General features: G+C 42.4%; 1 protein-coding gene across 1 annotated transcript in view; it reads left to right on the forward strand.

Moving 5' to 3' along the window:
• Positions 1-24,320, forward strand: part of LOC126419127 (solute carrier family 35 member G1) — a 611,097-nt gene that overhangs the window by 547,706 nt on the left and 39,071 nt on the right. The window contains exons 4-5 of the mRNA XM_050086230.1: positions 233-432; positions 14,451-14,640. Of these exons, the coding sequence (XP_049942187.1) occupies positions 233-432; positions 14,451-14,640 (390 nt within the window). The remainder of the gene's footprint in view (positions 1-232; positions 433-14,450; positions 14,641-24,320) is intronic.

Below are 24,320 nucleotides of genomic sequence, written 5' to 3' on the forward strand. Positions count from 1 at the left end.
GGTCCGTCTCTAAGGCAGCGCCATCTCGTAGTGCGGAGACGGACGAGCGCTGCGCCTGCGCTGTTGTGCTTAGCGGGGCGCGCACTGACTGCACGGAACTATGTACACAACAAGTTCATTCTCGTTGTGGACCCTGCTGGTATTATGGAAGAGCTCGCAACAGTGGTTTATACATGTTGATGAATTGAGGTGAGGTGCTGTGACGTGACTTGGTACGGTGCTGTGTTGGCAGGCACATGCCGCTGGCGGACGCTTCGGTGGTGGTGTTCAGCGTGCCGGTGTTCGTCGCCATCTTCGCGCGGCTCTTCCTGAAGGAGCCGTGCGGCCCGTTCCACGCGCTCACGATCGCGCTCACGCTGGTGGGCGTGGTGCTCATCACGCGGCCGCCGCTGCTCTTCGGCCACGCAGCCGCGCCGCCGCTGGGCGCCGGAGGTGGGTACTGCGCGCCGAATCTCAGCTGCCATACCTGACGGTAAAATCTCCTCACAACGGAACCTCCGCATCGCACCCCCCTCAGATTTAGTTATAATTTGGCACAGTGGATACGCCTTGTAAAACTGAACACAGATCAATCGAGAAAACAAGAAGAAGTTGTGTGGAACTATGAAAAAATAAGCAAAATACACAAACTGAGTAGTCCATGCGAAACATAGGCAACATCAAGGATAGTGTAAGCTCACGAGCGCCGTGGTCCAATGTTATGACTAATAACTTGGAAAAAAAGAGAAGTGGTTAGCGTGAGCAGCTGTGGAACGGGAGATACTTGGTTCAAGTCTTCCCTAGAGTGAAAAGTTTAATTTTTTTATTTTCAGTTTATGTGACGAACTCTTATGTTTTCATCACTTTTGGGAGTGATTATCACATCCACAAGAAAACCTATATCGGGCAAGGTAGAAGAATCTTTTTACCCATTCGCCAAGTCTTCTAGTTAGGTTGGTCTACAACATATTCCTGCCATGTGACGCACATGGCGTCACCAGTGTCGTATCGAATATATCAGACGTGTTGTCCTGTGGAGGAATCGGTTGACCTATGACCTAGGAATCAAATGTGTTCGGTTCCCATTGGAGAGGCACGTCTTTTCGTCTACTAATCGCACGGTTTTGCGGTGCAGTCCCAAAACACAGACACTAAACTTATTACAGTGAATAGAGACGTCAATGAACGAACGGACAGATCATAAATTTGCGAAGATAAAAAAAAGTAAACTTTTCACTCGAGGGAAGACTTGAACCAAGGACCTCTCGTTCCGCTGCCGCTCACGCTAACTACGGGACCACGGCGCTCCTGAGCTCACACTCTCCTTGATGTTGCATATGTTGCACATAGGCTACTCAGTGTATATTTTGCTTATTTTTTCATAGTTCCACACAACTTCTTCCTGTTTTCTCGATTGATCTGTGTTCAGTTCAGTTTTTCAAGGCCTATCCACTGTGCCAACTTATAACTAAATCTGAGGGGGGGTGCGATGGGGAGGTTCGCTTGTCAGTCGTTAGGCGGCGTCATACAATAGTCTTCAAACTTTTTCAGTGCTCAACGTTTCAATCCCTCCGCTGCGATATTCTTCAGGACTCCTCTGGATCTAGGGTAGGGTGTCCATTCGTCCCGTTTTTCTCGCGACAGTCCCGTTTTTTACCAAAATGTCCCACAGTCCCGAAAGTTTTTTTTGGGACGCTCAAATGTCCCGTTTTTATATGATTCCGCTCGGCTAGAGTATTTTACGCTACTGGTTGTTTGACTTGCTATTAACTGCGCAATCATTTACTCTAGGAAGCGTGTGACGACTTTCAGCATACCCCAAACATGTACCGAACTGTCAAAAATCGCAAGTAATTTTAAACGCACTATAGGTGAATTTAATTGATGAAAGGAGAAAATATAAAAATGCAGTAAATGAAACAGGCAAAAGGGAATACAAACGTCTCAAAAATGAGATCGACAGGAAGTGCAAAATGGCTAAGCAGGGATGGCTAGAGGACAAATGTAAGGATGTAGAGGCTTATCTCACTAGGGGTAAGATAGATATTGCCTACAGGAAAATTAAAGTGACCTTTGCAGATAAGAGAACCACTTGTATGAACATCAAGAGCTCAGATGGAAACCCAGTTCTAAGCAAAGACGGGCAAGCAGAAAGGTGGAAGGAGTATATAGAGGGTCTATACAAGGGCGTTGTACTTGAGGACAATATTATGGAAATGGAGGAGAATGTAGATGAAGATGAAATTGGAGATACGATACTGCGTGAAGAGTTTGACAGAGCACTGAAAGACTTGAGTCGAAACAAGGCCCCCGGAGTAGACAACATTCCATTGGAACTACTGACAGCCTTGGGAGAGCCAGTCCTGACAAAACTCTACCATCTGGTGAGCAAGATGTATGAGACAGGCGAAATACCCTCAGACTTCAAGAAGAATATAATAATTCCAATCCCAAAGAAAGCAGGTGTTGACAGATGTGAAAATTACCGAACAATCAGTTTAATAAGTCACAGCTGCAAAATACTAACACGAATTCATTACAGACGAATGGAAAAACTAATAGAAGCCGACCTCTGGGATGATCAGTTTGGATTCCGTAGAAATACTGGAACACGTGAGGCAATGCTGACATTACGACTTATCTTAGAAGAAAGATTAAGGAAAGGCAAACCTACGTTTCTAGCATTTGTAGACTTAGAGAAAGTTTTTGACAATGTTGATTGGAATACTCTCTTTCAAATTCTAAAGGTGGCAGGGGTAAAATACAGGGAGCGAAAGGCTATTTAAAGTTTGTACAGAAACCAGATGGCAGTTATAAGAGTCGAGGGACATGAAAAGGAAGCAGTGGTTGGGAAGGGAGTAAAGACAGGGTTGTAGGCTCTCCCCGATGTTATTCAATCTGTATATTGAGCAAGCAGTAAAGGAAACCAAAGAAAAATTCGGAGTAGGTTTTAAAATCCATGGAGAAGAAATAAAAACTTTGAGGTTCGCCGATGACATTGTAATTCTGTCAGAGACAGCAAAGGACTTGGAAGAGCAGTTGAACGGAATGGATGGTGTCTTGAAGGGAGGATATAAGATGAACATCAACAAAAGGAAAACGAGGATAATGGAATGTAGTCGAATTAAGTCGGGTGATGTTGAGGGTATTAGATTAGGAAATGAGACACTTAAAGTAGTAAAGGAGTTTTGCTATTTGGGGAGCAAAATAACTGATGATGGTCGAAGTAGAGAGTATATAAAATGTAGACTGGCAATGGCAAGGAAAGCGTTTCTGAAGAAGAGAAATTTGTTAACATCGAGTATAGATTTAAGTGTCAGGAAGTCATTTCTGAAAGTATTTGTATTGAGTGTAGCCATGTATGGAAGTGAAACATGGACGGTAAATAGTTTGGACAAGAAGAGAATAGAAGCTTTCGAAATGTGGTGCTACAGAAGAATGCTGAAGATTAGATGGGTAGATCACATAACTAATGAGGAGGTATTGAATAGGATTGGGGAGAAGAGAAGTTTGTGGCACAACTTGACCAGAAGAAGGGATCGGTTGGTAGGACATGTTCTGAGGCATTAAGGGATCACCAATTTAGTATTGGAGGGCAGCGTGGAGGGTAAAAATCGTAGGGGGAGACCACGAGATGAATACACTAAGCAGATTCAGAAGGATGTAGGTTGCAGTAGGTACTGGGAGATGAAGAAGCTTGCACAGGATAGAGTAGCATGGAGAGCTGCATCAAACCAGTCTCAGGACTGAAGACCACAACAACATATAGGTTACAAATAACAACGAAGATTCTTCTCTTCTAAATCGATCCACTGAGTCCGTCCTTTCGGTCCAGAGATACTCTACACCACTGACACTTGCTCTCTGGCTTTCGTCACCACACTGTTAATGTTTTTCACTGTGCAATCACTGTTTCATTATGCCAAAACGAAAGTGTAATTTTAACAGCAATATAAAAAGCGAGTTTCCTTTTATCGCTGGTAGTGGAGTAACTGTAGAATGTACGTTGCGCAGATCAAAATTAGCTATTGGTCGTGGTAGAAGGTCTGACATTGTGAACCACACTAAGACGAAGAAACATCGCATGAGTGATCAAACGAAAAGAGTAAATAAATGCGTGACTACTATCTAAACCTAAAATCAGTAACAGAAATGGATAGGCAGTTGGCAGCACAAGAAGCTACATTTGCATACCACAGCGCAATGCATAACCATAGCTTTAAGTCAATGGACTTTACTACAGCAGTTGTTAAAAAAACTTTTCAGTCCTAAATTCATATGTGGACACACAAAATGTAATGCAATCATTTCAAATGTTATTGCACCGTATGCAGCTCAGCAGATTTTAAATGAACTGAAAAGTGCTCGATTCGTTTCTGTAATGATTGGTACATCGAATCATCTGGATTTGAAGTTGGTTCCTCTCCTTATCAGGTAATTTCACCCTGAAAATATACATCTCGGTGAAAGTGCTCGAATTGGTTAATTTAGCTGGAGAAACTTCAGATTTACTTCAGAATTATGTGCTGGAGGTTTTAAAGAAATATGATCTTGAGGGAAAGGTGATTGCAGTTTCTGCAGACAACACTAACACCAATTTTGGTGGTAAGCAGAGGAAAGGAAAAAACAATTTGTTCTATAAAATGCAACAGAACACAGTGAATAATATAGTAGGTGTTGGCTGTCCACCACATGTGGTGCACAATTCCTTACAAACTGGCTCAGACTGCCTACCCATCGAGCGCCAAGTAATTGTAAACAAAATCTACCAGCATTTCCAAATACACTCATGGAAATGGAAAAAAGAACACATTGACACCGGTGTGTCAGACCCACCATACTTGCTCCGGACACTGCGAGAGGGCTGTACAAGCAATGATCACACGCACGGCACAGCGGACACACCAGGAACCGCGGTGTTGGCCGTCGAATGGCGCTAGCTGCGCAGCATTTGTGCACCGCCGCCGTCAGTGTCAGCCAGTTTGCCGTGGCATACGGAGCTCCATCGCAGTCTTTAACACTGGTAGCATGCCGCGACAGCGTGGACGTGAACCGTATGTGCAGTTGACGGACTTTGAGCGAGGTTCAAATGGCTCTGAGCACTATGGGACTTAACATCTATGGTCATCAGTCCCCTAGAACTTAGAACTACTTAAACCTAACTAACCTAAGGACAGCACACAACACCCAGCCATCACGAGGCAGAGAAAATCCCTGAGGGACGAATGGAGACGTGTCGTCTTCAGCGATGAGAGTCGCTTCTGCCTTGGTGCCAATGATGGTCGTATGCGTGTTTGGCGCCGTGCAGGTGAGCGCCACAATCAGGACTGCATACGACCGAGGCACACAGGGCCAACACCCGGCATCATGGTGTGGGGAGCGATCTCCTACACTGGCCGTACACCACTGGTGATCGTCGAGGGGACTCTGAATAGTGCACGGTACATCCAAACCGTCATCGAACCCATCGTTCTACCATTCCTAGACCGGCAAGGGAACTTGCTGTTCCAACAGGACAATGCACGTCCGCATGTATCCCGTGCCACCCAACGTGCTCTAGAAGGTGTAAGTCAACTACCCTGGCCAGCAAGATCTCCGGATCTGTCCCCCATTGAGCATGTTTGGGACTGGATGAAGCGTCGTCTCACGCGGTCTGCACGTCCAGCACGAACGCTGGTCCAACTGAGGCGCCAGGTGGAAATGGCATGGCAAGCCGTTCCACAGGACTACATCCAGCATCTCTACGATCGTCTCCATGGGAGAATAGCAGCCTGCATTGCTGCGAAAGGTGGATATACACTGTACTAGTGCCGATATTGTGCATGCTCTGTTGCCTGTGTCCATGTGCCTGTGGTTCTGTCAGTGTGATCATGTGGTGTATCTGACCCCAGGAATGTGTCAATAAAGTTTCCCCTTCCTGGGACAATGAATTCACGGTGTTCTTATTTCAATTTCCAGGAGTGTATATACAGCAAGGGTTGAATCTCTGAAGTCATTCTGTAAATTTACTGAAACTGAATACAGAACTGTACTTGGGCACAGCAAGACAAGGTGTCTCTGCTACCAGCATTGGAAAGAATTGTAGAGATATTTCCTGCTTTGAAATAATATTTAATTTCTCTTGATAAGTGTCCTGTTATCCTTAAACAATTCTTTGATAACCCTGTGTCTATTGTTCTTCTACATTTTCTTGTTAGCCAGCTAAAACCTTTCTCCACAACAATTAAATGTATTGAGAAACAAGAAATCACAATAGTGGAAGTTTATCAAGAAATAAATTATTGGGCAAATTACAATGTAGAAAATCTGAAAGATTTCTCACATCCTTTGTACATGAAACTCTAAGAAAGCCGGAAGAAGAGGGTGAAATTACTGTAGAACAATTTCATATTTATGCTGACATCCTCTATGACTCATGCATTGAGTATATTAAAGAATGGTGTTTACCATTTCTCACACCTTTTAAAGCATTTGACTGGGTTAATACTGAAAAGGAGCAGCTAAAGTGGAAGGATATTCAGGACTGTTGTGTTTTTGTTAAAAGTATTGTACCAAATTTTCCTGTTGATGAAGACGAACTGTTCGATGAATTTTCATGTGCAAAAAAAATCATAAAAGTGAAGGAGGAGGCAAAGAAAGAGTTAGTGCAACGTGGTGTAAAATATTTGCTTATTTCAAAAGTAAAAACATTAACATGAAAAACATGATTCATTTGGTGGAGTTTTGTCTGACAATTCCTGGGTCGAATGCTGCTGTGTTTTCGTTAGTGAACTCTTAGTGGTCAGATGAAAAAAACGGAATGAAAGTTGAAACAGTGAGGGCCTTGCTCATTGTCAAAACACACTTTAATGGTATATCGTGTACTGACTTTTATGATACAATTTCAAACGAAAATACACTTCTTGATTAAGTATATAATAGTGAAAAGTACGGTGATAGTGTGTCAGAATAATTGTAAAAAGTGATTTGGGATCATCTGAGTGCACGTTGTAAAGGTAAACTTGTATGTGTATTAAATTAAGTCAATACAATATTTATGTCCCGTTTTTTTTTTCTTCACTGTCCCAGTTTTTTTCTAATTTATTTTAAATGTCTCCTTTTTCAATGAAAGTGAAATGGACACCCTAATCTAGGGACGCGGTATCGAACGAAACATATCAATACTTTACTCTTTAGTAGCATCGCGTGACAAGTGTCGTTCTCATAAAAGTAAGCTAAGGGACCTAATAGCGTTCCCGCTCCTAATTTCGCCACCCTAGAAATTTTCGTTGCCCACAATTGGTAAAAAATGCTTAGATGCGCGTACGTGACTGACCTCTGTCCATTGTTTTCTTGAGAGAGTTTGTTGTGTGGAGCATGTGTGGCTTGTGTGTACGAAGGAATTCATTTTTTAATGCTGAGGTGAATTAGTGTAGCAGTCAAGTTAACAGACTGCAATTCCTAGTCTGAGCACTGTCTCGTCTTCACATATTGGGCCTTATTTCAGTATGTTGTAGTTTCTGGTGTGTAATCGTTATAGTCGAGGGTTTGATCTATATTGCTATAGCGGCCGATATAGTAATTCTGTCGAAGTTCGTAATTTCGTCCCCCATGTAGTTCCTACTTTCGCCCCGCGCACGAAGTTTGGAACTGTTATTAAGCAGTTATTTTATTACCTATTTGTAAAGATTACAGTTTTGATACAGGAAAACTCGAGGGAAGAGAGATGGATTCGTTGCATGAAATGCTTAGTTCGTTACCAAGAAACATGCTGTTTGTCTGTCAACACAGACGTACAAATTCATATGGTATACATCTTTGGAATGCTGGAAAAAAAAAAAAAAAAAAAAGGTTCAAATGGCTCTGATCACTATGGGACTTAACAGCTGTGGTCATCAGTCCCCTAACTAACCTAAGGACATCACACACATCCATGCCCGAGGCAGGATTCGAACCTGCGACCGTAGCGGTAACGCGGTTCCAGACTGAAGCGCCTAGAACCGCACGGCCACACCGGTCGGCTGCTGAAAAAACTTGAAAAGATTGTTCGTTCGTTCGTTCGTTAGTTGTAACTTGGTTTCAATTGAAGCATAATTTCAGGAATATTACCAACCTGTAGCTTTTTCCGTACCCTTTCAGGACTTATGCAGGTCCTAACGAACTAAGGTGGGGAAATTTGGGACCCCTACCTTATCGGGTTTTGGGGAATCGATACTTAACTCTGATAATAATTATTTCAGCAAAAAACTTTTTAATGTAACCTATTTTTAAAACAGATTAAAAAGTATAAAAAATGTCTTCTAGCCCCATACGAATCTCCAACCACCGAGCGAGGTGGCGCAGTGGCTAGCACACTGGGCTCGCATTCGGGAGGACGACGGTTCAATCCCGCGTCCGGCCATCCTGATTTAGGTTTTCCGTGATTTCCCTAAATTACTCCAGGCAAATGCTGGGATGATTCCTTTGACAGGGCACGGCCGACTTCCTTCTCCGTCCTTCCCTAACCCGATGAGACCGATGACCTCGCTGTTTGGTCTCTTCCCCCCAAACCAACCAACCAACCAACCAATCCAACCATTAAGATAGTCCTGAAAATGTGTGCTTGTGAATTTTTAATAGCTGTGAGAATACTTGTAAAACTTTAAAACGAAACACGTAAGATGCTTGCTATGGGTAACTAATGTATGAATAGTCAACGTAACTTACTAACACTTTCATTGCAGTGCACGTGATATTAATTGTCGTGTGATTTTTCCCGACAACGGCTACTCCCTTCGTTACTATTAGCTACAAGATCTGTTCGAAAAAATGCGGAACATTCGTAATTTTGCGCCAATTGTATTTTGGAGCGAAATGCGCTTGGCATCCCTGCACACGTCTGGGTTTAAGGTGTAAGTGCCGGAAGTTTCGTTGTTGTACGTCAGTTCTGATTGAGTAGAACGTCGTGCCACACAGTTTGCGAATTTCGAGATGGCGAGAGTTGGAGCAACAAAATGGTTCAAATGGCTCTGAGCACTATGGGACTCAACTGCTGTGGTCATAAGTCCCCTAGAACTTAGAACTACTTAAACCTAACTAACCTAAGGACAGCACACAACACCCAGCCATCACGAGGCAGAGAAAATCCCTGACCCCGCCGGGAATCGAACCCGGGAACCCGGGCGTGGGAAGCGAGAACGCTACCGCACGACCACGAGATGCGGGCTAGTTGGAGCAACAACGCGGTTGCATCAAATTTTGCCTGAAACTCAAGAAAACTTTCACAGAGACACACCTAATGATGCATGAAGTCTACGGTGATGAGTGCTTAAGGGGGGTAGGACGTCAAACGGGCCGACTTGGAGCAGAAGAGTCACCACAGGACATTTTAATTTCTACTGTCTATACTTTACAAATAAATTCATAAAACTTTGTCACCATGACCAGGAAGGATTGAGGACTCCTACTCATCGCAGTGGAAGTTCAAAAACGTAGCAAAATACCTTTTTTTACATGTGAAATTTCGTAATTTTTTTACACTTATTACTGGCTGCATTTGTTGCTATAGGTGCACTTTCCTTCCTAAGTAAGAGAGATTCTTCGATGAATTTTTCATAGCATACAAACAGTAGTTACAGGTGTATGAAGCTCTAGAATTTTCCAAATCTGTTCCAAAACTGTGGAAAAAATTGAGATAATTAACTATAAAACTTGAGTTTTTTCTAAATATGAAGTTTAAAATGTAGCAGTTCATTCATTTGTTCATAAATTAAATAACTTCTGGAGTTCCATACACCTGTAACTACGGTTTGTATGCTGTGCAAAAGTCATCGAAGAATCTCTCTTACTTAGGAAGAAATGTGTACCTATAGCAACAAATGCAGCCAGTAGTAAGCGAAAAAATGATGAAATTTCACATGTAAAAAAATGTTTTGTTACGTTTTTGAGCTTCCACTGCTATGAGTATGACGTCCTACCCCCCTTAATCCGTACTCGTGTGATACGAATGGTTCATACAGTTTTAAAATGGCCGGATGGATGCTAAGGGCACCGTCGTTCAGGACGCCCTCCAACGTGTACCGACGACGCTCGAGTCAGGAACGTCAAAGATATTTTGCGTGCCAATCGAAGTCTGACTGAGAGAGATTGCAGAAGAATATTACATTTCAGTATAATCGTGTCATGAAATCCTGACACAGCATGTTGGAATGCATCACGCTGCCGTTAAGTTCGTCCCACGTAATCTGTGAATAGCTTTTCGATCGCGCTGATGAGAACTACATGTTCATTAAGAGAATCATAATTGGTGATGAGACGTGGGTCTACGGTTATGATGTTGCGATCAAAGCTCGATCTTCACAATGAGGCGGGGAAGGTTCTCCAAGTCCAAAAAAAGCTCGTCAGGTCATTTGTCAGAGCCTTGCTGATAGTTTTCTTTGAGGTTGAAGAATTAGTTCATCATGAATTCGTGCCACAAGGACAAACTGTTAATCGATGGTACTACCGGAACGTGTTGCGACGCCTGCGAGAAAATGTGAGAAGGAAACGGTCTGAAATGTGGCGAGACAATTCATGGCTCTTGCATCACTATAACGTACCCACGCATTAATCCCAGTTGGTGAACGACTATTGCACAGAAAAACGAAATCACTGTGCTGCCTCATCTTCTGTACTCCCCAGATCTGGTCCACGCGGATCTTTTTTTATTTCCAAAGTTGAGAACCCCGTTGAAAGGACGAAGATTTGCAACGATAGACGAAACAAAAGAAAATTCGTAGACGGTGCTTCGCGCGATCCAGCAAGAGTACAGAACATTTGTGGATAAAGTTCCGGAATGTTTTTGAACAGACCTCGTATTCCATGCACCCCGCGTTTTAACTTTTTGCAACTACTGTCATAGCTATTAACAATTCCTACCCAAAAATTGTAACTTTTACTGCCTCTAATAGAAGTTGAAACTGTTCGAACTGAGTCTTGCAGCCAAAATTTCGAGTAAATAATAAAACAGATTATGGAAAGGCAAACCTACGTTTCTAGCGTTTGTAGTCTTAGAGAAAGCTTTTGACAATGTTGACTGGAATACTCTTTTTAAATTCTGAAGGTGGCAGGGGTCAAATACAGGGAGCGAAAGGCTATTTACAATTTGTACAGAAACCAGATGGCAGTTATAAGAGTCGAGGGACATGAAAGGGAAGCAGTGGTTGGGAAGGGAGTGAGACAGGGTTGTAGTCTATCCCCGATGTCATTCAATCTGTATATTGAGCAAGCAGTAAAGGAAACAAAAGAAAAATTCGGAGTAGGAATTAAAGTCCATGGAGAAGAAATAAAAACTTTGAGGTTCGCCGATGACATTGTAATTCTGTCAGAGACAGCAAAGGACCTGGAAGAGCAGTTGAACAGAATGGACAGTGTCTTGAAACGAGAGTATAAGATGAACATCAACATAAGCAATTAAATTACCATTAAACCATCCTATTAGCTCTTCTGACTTTTTTGCTGTTCGAATGGATTGGAAACCAACAGAAATGTAAAAAGGAGACAAAGACAAAAGGCCAAAAATTAATGAAATTAACCAATTGGTTAAATCGAGTTCCTGCAACCTTTCTGCCATATTTTCCTCCTTGTTGCATCTCTCCCTTCGGAAGGAATTCTGTACTGTTTTCCTCCCTTTTCGCCTCGAAATGAACAGCCAATAGCTCAGCACTGAGGCATTATTCTACTTAAAACTTCGAAAATACACCACACTTCCTATTCTTCACATGTAACACGTGAAAAGGTAAGGCTTTAAGTGTAAGGTCTTAAATACGGAACGATAAGACGTACGTTTAACACTTTATCTGTTGCAAAAGCCTCTATCTACCAGCAGTAGTTTTCTGCAAAATGTTGGCAACCGCTTCCCGAATTTCGCTTACGCTCTGAATTGAAGACTTCGCCATTGTACCGCCATTTTGTAATGAACACTACTTTTTGCAGGAATACTAGAGTTCGGGGATTATTCACGAAACTTTTCACGGTTCTTCTTAAATGAACGGAAACATATGCACGCATCAAGAACACACAGCCTGTCACTCATTCAATACGACGCACGTAGCATTCTCAAGCAACAACTGATCCTGGAACATATTAAACATGCTTGGAAGATCTGGCGAGCGTAAAACAGTAAAAATCGCATGTTGTTTGTATAGTAGGGCTGCTTTCATAATGGGCAGCCAAATGAAAACGAGACATGGAAAAAAGTAACTAAACGATTGATTATTTCAAAACTAATCGGTATAGCTTTTAATTCGTTTATTCCACTGTGAGACAAAGTGGTCAATGGTTTCATGAAAATATATTCGCGGTTGCCTACGGAATCATGATTCTACCCCGGCCTGCACCTCTTCGTCAGAAGCGAGTCAACTGCCACGAATAGCTTTCTTCAGGGTGGAGAAAATATGGAAATCGCGTGGGTGACATGTGGAGGGCACCTGGCTTTCGCTGGGAAGCCCTTACACATACTCTATATTCAACAATTTATTTACTTTTTGCCATCTGTGTCGTTTTCATTTGACTGTCACTTTTATCTTGCACATATTTTATAAGAATAATAACTACACTACTGACCATTAAAACTGCTACACAAAGAAGATGACGTGCTACAGACGCGAAATTTAACTGACAGGAAGAAGATGCTGTGATATGGTTGGTTGGTTTGGGGAAGGAGACCAGACAGCGTGGTCATCGGTCTCATCGGATTAGGGAAGGATGGGGAAGGAAGTCGGCCGTGCCCTTTCAGAGGAACCATCCCGGCATTTGCCTGGAGTGATTTAGGGAAATCACGGAAAACCTAAATCAGGATGGCCGGACGCGGGATTGAACCGTCGTCCTCCCGAATGCGAGTCCAGTGTCTAACCACTGCGCCACCTCGTGCTGTGATATGCAAATGATTAGCTTTTCAGAGTATTCACACAAGGTGGCGCCGGTGGCGACACCTACAACGTGCTGACATGAGGAAAGTTCCCAACCGATTTCCCATACACCGGCCGCGGTGGTCTAGCGGTTCTAGGCGCGCAGTTCGGAACCGCGCGACTGCTACGGTCGCAGGTTCGAATCCTGCCTCGGGCATAGATGTGTGTGATGTCATTAGGTTAGTTAGGTTTAAGTAGTTCGAAGTTCTAGGGGACTGATGACCACAGATGTTAAGTCCCATAGAGCTCAGAGCCATTTTTTTTCATACACAAACAGCAGTTGACCGGCGTTGTCTGGTGAAACGTTGTTGTGATGCCTCGTGTAAGGAGGAGAAATGCGTACCATCGCGCTTCCGACTTTGATAAAAGTCGGATTGTAGCCTATGGCGGTTGCGGTTTATCGTAACGCGACCTTGCTGCTCGCGTTGGTCGAGGTCCAATGACTGTTAGCAGAATATGGAATCCGTGCTGGATCCCAACGGCCTCGTATCACTAGCAGTCGAGATGACAGGCATCTTACCCGCAAGGCTGTAACGGATCGTGCAGCCTCGTCTCGATCCCTGAGTCAACAGATGGGGACGTTTGCAACACAACAACCATCTGCACGAACAGTTCGACGACGTTTGCAGCAGCATGGACTATCAGCTCGGAGACCGTGGCTGCGGTTACCACTGACGCTGCATCACAGAGAGGAGCACCTGCGATGGTGTACTCAACGACGAACCTGGGTGCACGAATGGCAAAACGTCATTTTTTCTGATGAATCCAGGTTCTGTTTATAGCATCATGATGGTTGCATCCGTGTATGGCGACATCGCGGTCAACGCACATTGGAAGCGTGTATTCGTCATCGCCATACTGGCGTATCACCCGGCGTGATGTTATGGGGTGCCATTGGTTACACGTCTCGTTCACCTCCTGTTCGCATTGACGGCAGTTTGAGCAGTGGACGTTAAATTTCAGATTCGTTACGACCCGTGGCTCTACCCTTCATTCGATGCTTGCGAAACCCCACATTTCAGCAGGATAATGCACGACTGCATGTTGCAGGTCCCGTACGGTCCTTTCTGGATACAGAGAATGTTCAACTGCTGCCCTGGCCAGCACATTCTCCAGATCTCTCACCAATTGAAAACGTCTGGTCAGTGGTGGCCGAGCAACTGGCTCGTCCCAATACGATACTGTGGTATCGTGTTGAAACTGCATGGGCAGCTGTACCGGTACACGCCATCCAAGCTCTGTTTGACTCAATGCCCAGGCGTATCAAGGCCGTTATTACGGCCAGAGGTGGTTGTTCTGGGTACTTATTTCTCAGGATCTATGCATCCAGATTGCGTGAAAATGTCAGTTCTAGTATAATATATTTGTCCAATGAATACCCGTTTATCATCTGCATTTCTTCTTGGTGTAGCAATTTTAATGGCCAGTAGTGTATGTGTACGGCTCTAGGTAGGTATGTGAAATTCATCTGCTCCCGAGTGTGGATCTGAATGGCCAAGCAGCGTGGTGAGGAGTTCCCGCGGCAGTGCTCCGTGACGTCATCGTTTGCGGGCTGCTTTTTTGCAGGGCCCGTTGAGAGCGACGCCTGGGGAGCGGCGGCGGCATTTGCAGCGACGCTGTTCGGCGCGAACGCGTACGTGCTGCTGCGCGCGCTCAAGGGGCTGCACTTCGCCGTCGTCATGTGCAACTTCGGCGCCTTCGCACTCGTGCAGACCACGCTGGTCGCTGCCGCGCTCGGCGCCCTCTGCATGCCCAGGTCAGTGAGGTGTGCCCAGTGTTTACTTCCGCCAAGTTAACGAGCCCCATGAATGTACATTGGCAAATTCTGAAATCTGCAACTCTTGTCGACATACTTACATTTTTGATGTTTTGCGCAGTGGAACTGTGTAAGGCTTCTTGTTTTACACCGGAGGATTCTTTTAATCGGTATGCATGCGGCAGCATGTGTACCTAGTATGTTCCAAAGCGCCGGGTGCTCGTATCTCGCATTCTGTTGGTGATTGTTAGGGTCAAGTGAAGCTGAGGCGTAGTGCCGTAAAACGATCCTGCCTTGGAGGCGGTTAAGTGGCAGATGTGTCTCAGAGCTGAATAGTGACAGATGGCGACGCGAGACTGGACGCGCACGTAGTTTATGTATCAGCCGATAGAGGACAATATTGGATAGAGGGACTGTGATTTTAGTTTCGATTGTGCCCACTAGAGTGCACTAAAGTAATAGAATGTTTTTCATAAACTGTTATAGTATTTTCATCAAGTGTTAATATGTCTTTCTGTGTATGTAAAATGTGTTTTAGAAGTATGAATGATGCGTGAGTCTGGTTTAAGGTAAATATGAAGATAATTGTTTAACGAGTTATGTACTGGGATTTAGTGTGGGAACATTTCGAAGAAGTATGAATATGGACAAAGGGGATTTTTGTAGAATAGATTTGTAAAGTAAGTTTATGGTAAAGGGAAAGTTAATTCAGGTATAAATAGCAATAGTGAATAACTTTATGCATAAGCAAAACTTCAGCATATTAGATAATTACGTCGGTAAGAAGTGCAGTCGTTAGGTTTACTATTTTGCGATTGGTTATTGATGAAAAGCGCGGATTGACGCGGCAGAATGTTCTTTTGCTATTGGCTGTTGAGTAAACTGACCAATGTAATCTTCGCGCACCTTTCTCTGCTGATAGAGAAGACTTAAGAGTATTCTACAGAGGAGTTGGAGCCTAGCCATGACACAGCTCGGACGTGTGTAGTAGTAGTTCCAATGGAAATGAGAAGTTGCCGGATCTAGCAGTGTTTCATACATCAAAAGTGTTGTAAAGTGACGGCATAATAATTCCGATGGGTGTTTAGAAATTTCGGAATTTTTAAGTGAATTTTGTGACGAGAAAAGACATAAATTCCGCGTGGCGTATTGAGCAGGTCGGTGGCTAAAAACTGTGACTGCATTTGGTACCGACAGACATAATATTTGGCGAGCATTCTCAATCAAAAACAATACGTATTTTTGTTGCTGTTACGTTTTTGGGAAATGCAACACCATAAACTTGCTAACGTGAGTCAAAGGGATTGTGAGTGACTGTGTTAAGACTAGCACGGGCTTGGCAGTGATACTTGTTCACGTAAGTTTCAGAATATATTAATTAAGGACAAAATTTCCAACCTTTCATTTCGTGTGAAAACTTTCTCCCGAAACGTAGATTTAGTGACTTTAATTGCAGCCTGGTTGGCGTCGAAATACGGTAGGTTTCGCTCGGCTTCCCTACTGATGATCTGCTGAGACAATGTCCACAGGTAGGTGCAGGTTCGTCGTAAAGGGACGGAAAGAACCGCGCCGCTGCAAAGCGTCCGATTCCTTCAGTCTGCTTTGACCCAAGACGTCATCAATATGACATAAACGCCTACTTATAACGTATACAAAACGGTAATGGTGTCACTACATGCACATGCCAACAAAGGCGAACAAAAATGAAATCGACACAAGGCCCAACAATAAAATGACACTAACAGGGCAACCACGGGAAATAGGAGGTTTAGGGTGGGGACCAGCTAAATACTATAATAATACAAAATATCAAATCAACCGAAAACAAATATAAAAAAATTTAATTTACGACATGGCACTACAGCCACAAAACCAACAGGAACCGTACACTTCACTAGACCTCTATAGCTAAATGAACATCACGATACAAAAAAACATCTGAAGTTCCAAAAAGAGGAATCGGACATTTCTCTTGACGTATATATCTCAAACGAAGCACTCAATACCAAAAGACCAACACCTACAATGCTGAAAAGTGGAATCGGACATTTCCCTTGACCTACGTAGCTCAAACGCAGCTCTCAGTACCAACTAGCAGACAACTAATAAAAAAATCACAATCACAAACATCACACACACATACATAACTCACAAAACACCACTTAAACCGAAACCCCAACACCTCGGAAAACCTAAAGCCCCACTATTTACTAGGTAAATTAAAAAAAAGTACCATAAATATAAAGCAGACAGAACAACAGAATTACTAAAATAGAATTACTACAGAATGAAACCAAAGTAAAAATTACTTACCAACAAAAGCCTCTGACAAAATAACCTAGGTTGGCTCCCCCCCCCCCTCCACACACACACACTCGCACACACACACACACACACACACACACACACACACACACACACACACGATGACGACCACCAGTCACATAATCAAAAGAAAAACAACCATAATAATTTGCTGTAAACAAAGCAAACACTTTAAACAGCACTGACTACCCAGACTCAAATAAACCCAAGTGATAACCAAGACAGAAATGAAACCAATAACACACGCTAAACTCAACACATCAACATCCACCACCAGAGGTTCCCATCGAATACAAAAACACAACATCTCCAGACACAAAACAACTCGAAAACACTCTGATGTACTTACGTTAAACACCATTACATCACAGGTCAAAGCAGAAGGGTGGAATCGGACATGTTTTGGATTGCGCTTGAGCAAGGGACCATTTGTATACCCAACAGAAGGATCAATGGATCATCTGAGTGTCACTATCCTACGGTACAGGGTCAAAGAATGAATATTACAGATATCCTCCTGTTTAGGCGTATTGAGAAAATTGGTTGTTTCTTTTTGCATTTGATTGGGTCTAAGGTGGAGTTGATGGGACTTATGGAGGTACCATTAGTTTATGGGCTGTTCCTCGTAAAACCTACAAAAAGGATTTTTTTATACTATATTTTCGCTGTCACCAGAGGACGAAAACCCAGCCGAGGATTCCAAGAGGGCTATGCACAGCTAATAGCTGAAATTTTTACGGTATATTCCTAAGACCTCGATCCTGAAAAACTTTGAAAATTTTCTTGATATCTTTATATGATTCTGTGATACAGTGGTTCAAAGTTGTTCTACTTGTAAATGTAAAATCCGGTGTGAGACGAAAATGTACTTTATAAAGTGACGAACCACGGAGAGATATGCTGTTAAATGTCTCAATTATTGTCTGGTAACCCCAAGTTGTAGTACCAAAGAACATGCAAAAATTTTTTGCGTATAAATCCAATATGAGGTATAAAATTAGTTCTGCATTATTTGAGTTTCACATAAGTAGACTATCCAAATTTTACTGACCACTACATTTCATTTCATATGATTTGTATGCCCTGCTGCAGGAGGGAAAAAGGTAACCAGCAGAAAAATGTTCATATCAGAGAACAAGAAATGTGAAAGCGTACCTATTTATTTAAAAGACACTCGACTAAAAGTGGTGTACAAGCTGCCTCATTTGACCTCCCTCAGCTCTGTTAAACATTTTCCCAAAACTTTTGACACTCATTTTCATGCTTGTTTGTGCTGAAAGAAAAAACAGTGGCAGTGGCAAAGAGGCAGAAAAGTTATAAATACTGGAAGATAGTAGGTAGTATCTGTGTTATAGAAGGGCAAAGGAGACAATGGCAGTGTGAGAGAAAGAGAGGGAAACAGTGGCAGTGGAACATAGTTGAAGGTGACAGAACAGGGATAGGAAAGGAGTGAAGGAGACAGCGCCAGGGGACATGGGAAGGAATAAAGAAAAAGAGAAAGTGGGAGTGAGTGAGTGCCAGTGATAATGAGAGACAGTATATGTCATTGACAGTGAGGAAGAGAGAGACAGTGACAGTGAAGAGAGACAACAACAGTTGGAAGGAAGGAATGAGGTATTAGCAGTAAGAGAGATAGAGCAAGGGGGAGAAAGTGACAATGAGAGGAAACTGTAGTAGTAGAACAGAATGTGGGGGACTGCAGCGGTAATGTGGGAGACAATGACAGAGAGACACAAAAAGATAATGACAATGAGTTGGACTGAATGAATGAGTGAGAAAGGGCAACTGGAGGTGGATGGGGATAAGTTACTGAATGTCCAGGGTCTATATGTGAGCCAGCTGAGTGGCAAAGAGGCAAAAAAAGTCAGTCCTGGTGATGAGGTGTTTCATGTAGTCATCCTGAGTACCATCTGGTTGGAATGTGAACAGTGTATTCATTGTCGTTTCAGCCTTGTGGCTGTAAAGCAGAAAGGACAGTGTGAAGCTTGTAGTGTCTTGCTTTGCTGTGATGGATGTGAACATAATGATGAGCAATATTGTATCCCGATCTCTTTGTTTAGTATACACATATATTGAGAGCATATCTGCCCATGTCTTATTAAAGCATTCTGTGGGGCAGTTCATTTGTGAGTGGTAAGCAGTTGTCATCCTGTGGGTGATAGAACACGAAATTCCCCTCTGACTGCAAAACTTTTCCATGATTGGAGATCATCACTCAGGGCACTCCATTCTTCAAAATTTTGTCTTCTACAAGGAACTTTGCAATTTCTGGAGTTCTGGCAGTTGTCACAGCTTTAGTGTTAGTATTGCAGATGAGGTAGTCAATGCAGATCATTTAACCATTGATTTGCCGTTTGTTGACTTTGGAAACCTTCCAAAGAAGTCGATCCAAGTTATGTGGAAACGTTCTGTTGCTGGTGGAATTGACACCATCCGCTCCAGAGATAATTTGTGGCAAGTGATTCTGTCGCTGTCAACATAGTGTCGAATGGAGCAATAGAGACTTGGCCAGTGATACCTGTGTCTGATTCTGTCTAGGGTCTTCATGAATTCTGAGTGATCAGATTGTGCAGCTTCTTGGAAATACTTCAGGTGTAGGTGAGAAGTGATGATCAGCAACATTTCTGCCGCATTGGATTGTAGATATTTGTATACAATGTTCTGTTTATTAATTGAAATTATGCATATGTAAGTTGCTCCTCCTTCAAGGTTTGTATGATTTTCAGCAGTGCTGGACCTTCCCTCTGTTCAGTAGCAATGCCATTAAATGCATTGATGAGTGAGTTTTCATCTACACTGCTGTGTTCTACCAATGAATTTCTTGAAAGGCAGTCAACATCCATGTATTCAAGCTCACTATGAAGCCTCTGTCCCCCCCCCCCCCCCCGCCCCCCCCTACTGAGCGAGGTGGCGCAGTGGTTAGACACTGGACTCGCATTCGGGAGGACGACGGTTCAATCCCGCGTTCGGCCATCCTGATTTGGGTTTTCCGTGATTTCCTTAAATTGCTCCAGGCAAATGCCGGGATGGTTCCTTTGAAAGGGCACGGCCGACTTCGTTCCCCATCCTTCCCTAATCCGATGAGACCGATGACCTCGCTGTCTGGTCTCCTTCCTCCTTCCGAAAACAACCCAACCCCCCCCCCCCCCCACCATGTTGCCAGTTGACTTGGTCCTTCAGGTTAGTCATCAAGCATAGAAAATAGTGGGGTGTACAATAGTGAATGGTTTGCCAAATAAATCTGGCTGGAACCTGAAAATGTCCCATACTACTGCAAGACACTCTTTCTTGGTTGGAGAGTACTTCGTAAACATAAGCTATAATTTTTTCAGTATTTTCCTGAATGTGCACTTGAACTGCACCTATACCATAGCTGCTAGTGTTGGTGAGAAGTTCTATCTCAACGTTCTCATTATAAAGTGATAGGATTGAAGATGATGTTAGCAACTATTTAAGATGAAGGAAAGATCTTTACTGCACCTCATTCCAGGAAAATTAGGCATGTCATTTTAATAGTTGTTTCCTTGTGGTAGTTATTGCAAGGGATGTGCCTTGGTACAGAAGTCCTTATGAACCACTAGTAGTATGAGCACATTTTGAGAAAATTCTCACATCATGAAAGTGTTAAGGAATTGGAAAATCTGTGACTGCTCCTCTTTTCTCTGGGGACAGACTCAATCACCATTCATTAGGTGCCCCAAGACTTTTGCTTCTTGTGTGGCAAATAACCACTTTTTTGGATTTAGGTGGAGGTCTGCATCCTGAACATACTTCAGAACAGTTTTCATGTGGCTTAGAAGTTTTTCAAATATCTTCTTCATAATAATGACAATGTCATCAAGATGACAAAGACACATGGTCTTTGCAAGGTGTCCATCAAATGCTCCAAGGTGATTGGAGCATTACATAGTCCACATTGTATATTTATTTATTTATTAATTTTTTTTATTTGGAGTCACACTTGTCAAATTTGATTTGCCAGTAACCTGTGTACATGTCCATACTTGAGAAATACTTTGGTACTTTCAAGTAGTAGCCAACAGCATCATCAGTGTGCAACAATGGATAGAAATCTTTTTTCATAGTTTTTAAAATTTTGTTCAGCTGTCAGGAATCAACACAAAAACACCGTCTGCCATCCTTCTTCTCAAGGGTCACAAGAGAGGACGAAAGGTTCTCGGAAGGTTCAATGATGTCATCTTGCACCATCATTTCTTATACTGACACAGTGCATTACCATGGTGATTTCTGCCTGCGCATCTGCATTTGTTCCTTCCACTGTTCAAACCATTTCTGTATGTCACTGTCTGTGAAGCTAAACAGGAGCTCTGTCTTTTTGCCATCCAAGATTGTGGAAAATTGTGTCTGTAGCAAACTGCCCATTTACTGGTACCAGAGGGATATGTTTCGATTACACTTGTTAGAGCATAAGCAAATTGCCTCATTTCCGAAGATGTTTATGCAGTTATATATCATGACAAACAGTTTCTTTTGATTACACTTGCAATAGCATAAGCAAATTGTCTTGTTTCCAAATATGTTTATGCAGTTATATACCATGACAATCAGTTTCTTAGTAATGTGAATAGTCCTTTTTTCTTTTTGTTGTGTACATAGTTCTGCGTAGTCAGCGCGTACACAACTTTCCCACTAGAGCGCGCCCTGTTAAGCACAACATGCACTAAGCACAACATGGTATTTCTATCATCTGACCTAACGGCAGAAGATAAACATGCCACGATAAGACCACGAGACATATTGCTGACACTCGCCTACTTCGCTAGAGCGACAAGTCAAATAATCTGATGGTGTGTGTACCAAAGGTCTTACAGTACGCACACCACACTTTTCTTTTTGTGTTGAAGTTGAATGCTTATGGTCATTAGATGCACTTAAATGTATGAAAACACAAGTGCATTACATCATAATATCTGTGAGCAAATGGTTTGAAAGAAAGACATCAGTTTATGTATAGCTACTGTAAATTTTTAAGTCTTATTATTATTATTATTATTATTGTAATATTTTCATTAGATCATTACAGCAATGGACAATGTCAAAGTTCTCAAACTGGGCACTCAGTGGTGGTGTGGTGCACTAGAGTGCACAGATGGCACTGTGCAATGGTAATTTTCCCTTAGTCTCTCATCCCAGCTAGAGACAGTTAATGGCACTGACTGTAAGCACAATTATAGTTGTTGTTATTGTTGTGATGGTGATTTCACTGTGTGCATTGGAGCTTGAGTGTATTGCAGTTGGAACAATAGGCTATCATCAAATTCTGCCAGAAATTAGACAAAACTATTACCAAAACATTTCAGATGACGAAGTAAATTTGTGGTGTTGCTGCATTGAATTGTAGTGTTTTTTGTAGATGGCACCAACATTTTTGACAAGGGAGAGACAGTTTGGAGGACGATGTGAATACTGGTCAGCCAAAAATGGTTTTAACTGAGTGGAAGAGTGAAGAAGTTGCAATATTGTTGCACTTAAGCAGCTCCCAAATGGTAGATGAGCTTGCAGCAGCAGGAGCCAACCATTTATGTGCTACAAAGTTCTGACTGACGACCTGAACATGTCATCTGTTACCCAGCACAGCATGCCACACATCCACACACAAGACCAGTGTGATAATCACATGACAATTTGTGGGGACCTGTTAGGCAGTACTGATGATGATGTGATATTTCACAACCGGATAGTAACTGCAGATGAAACATGGTGTTTCCTGTATGATCTGCAACTGAAGTGACAATCTGCCACCAGGAAAACACCAGCATTGTCACAGCAGAAAAACCATGCCAAGACAGGTTAAAAGGCAACTGTGTTTTGATTTAACTGGAATTGTTCACATGGAATTCATCACTATCTACAAGGAGATCTTTGCAGTTTATATGATTCAGTTCATCACAAGATTACTCACCTTTTGTGTGGGAAGAACTGGCTGTTGCATCATGACAGTGCCCCTGCACATAGCTCTTTCCTCATCAAAGAGGAACTTGCAATGCAACAGGTCACTGTTTTGCCACACCCTGTGTACTCATCTGATTTCACATATGTGATTTCTGTCTCTTTTTCTTGCACGAAAGCACGCCTACATGAGTGTAAACTTCATTAAGCTGAAGAGGTCATGACTGCACAAGAGAAATTGTATGGAACATTCCTGGAAAAGTGTTTCAGCAGTGCTTCCAGCAGCTATATGGACATTGGTGGAAGTGAATAGTGGCCAACAGCGACTATTTTGGTAGAGGATATGGATATGTTTAAGTGTACACCTCGGCCATATGGCTTTCAGCCCAAAAGCCATTCATACAAAAAGTACACCATGTTACACAGTGTCGAGACATAAAGGTTCTTATTGGTGTCTACTGTCCAGCCATCTCTCACAAAAGTTAATGAGTGTAATATTATACACATTGAAACACTGGGTTAGCTACTGAAATTACCTCACTGTATGTTACAATTAATGAATTCCTTAATGTCAAAAAATGGTTGGCCAACTAAGCAGTCATATATTGTATTCCATCATCTTTCAGCCATCCACCCAGGATAGTGTTATTTTTTCATTAAATGCAAAACATTTTTTGTTAGTTTTTATTGTAACTGTTATTGATATCAAATGAAACAATAGGGTTACTGTTATCAGTAGCTATACGTGACTAGTGATATATAACAGTGTACTTCATGTTTATTTTATTTATTTTGAATGATACCCATACAACCATCTTCAGGGTGAGTCAGCGACAGGGTTAAAACAACTTGACTCCATTTCTGTTGAGTGTATACACATGTTAGAGATAACAACGAGAGGATCAGTCATAGATAAAACTGTGCCTCTAAGAATAAAAAATTGCAAGTGCCAAGATAAGAAATGTGCAGTGCTTACAAATTATGTAGGGAATTATTAGAATGGGTGTCATGAAGACCACTCATTTCACATTTGCGCTCTCAGAGGATGTATTGTTCTGAGTCTTAGCTAGCCGTCATTCAGATGCATGCCATCCATTATAATAATTAATCATGTAATTCATAAACACCATAGAAGCTGACTCAGTTTTTGCTATGTTTTGTTCTTAGACATATTGCTTAATCTACAACTGATGTTCTCATTGCTGGCAGTATTGTCCCTGTAGCATGTGCAATTTCTTCACATATTGTGTCAAGTGGGTTTGATTCTGTCACTGACTCACCATGAAGATGGCTGTATGATTATCAACTGAAATATCAAAATAAGAAGTAATGCTATTCCTTATTCATAACCAAAAGATGATAAAATATTGTATCTGCTGGAAAAACTTCAAGATGTCTGTTCGATTTTGTATTTTAACAATTCGTGTTTTCTTCCAGCGTTGTAC

Source organism: Schistocerca serialis, chromosome 9, assembly GCF_023864345.2.
Source record: "Schistocerca serialis cubense isolate TAMUIC-IGC-003099 chromosome 9, iqSchSeri2.2, whole genome shotgun sequence".
In the NCBI taxonomy this organism is placed as follows: Eukaryota; Metazoa; Arthropoda; class Insecta; order Orthoptera; family Acrididae; genus Schistocerca; species Schistocerca serialis.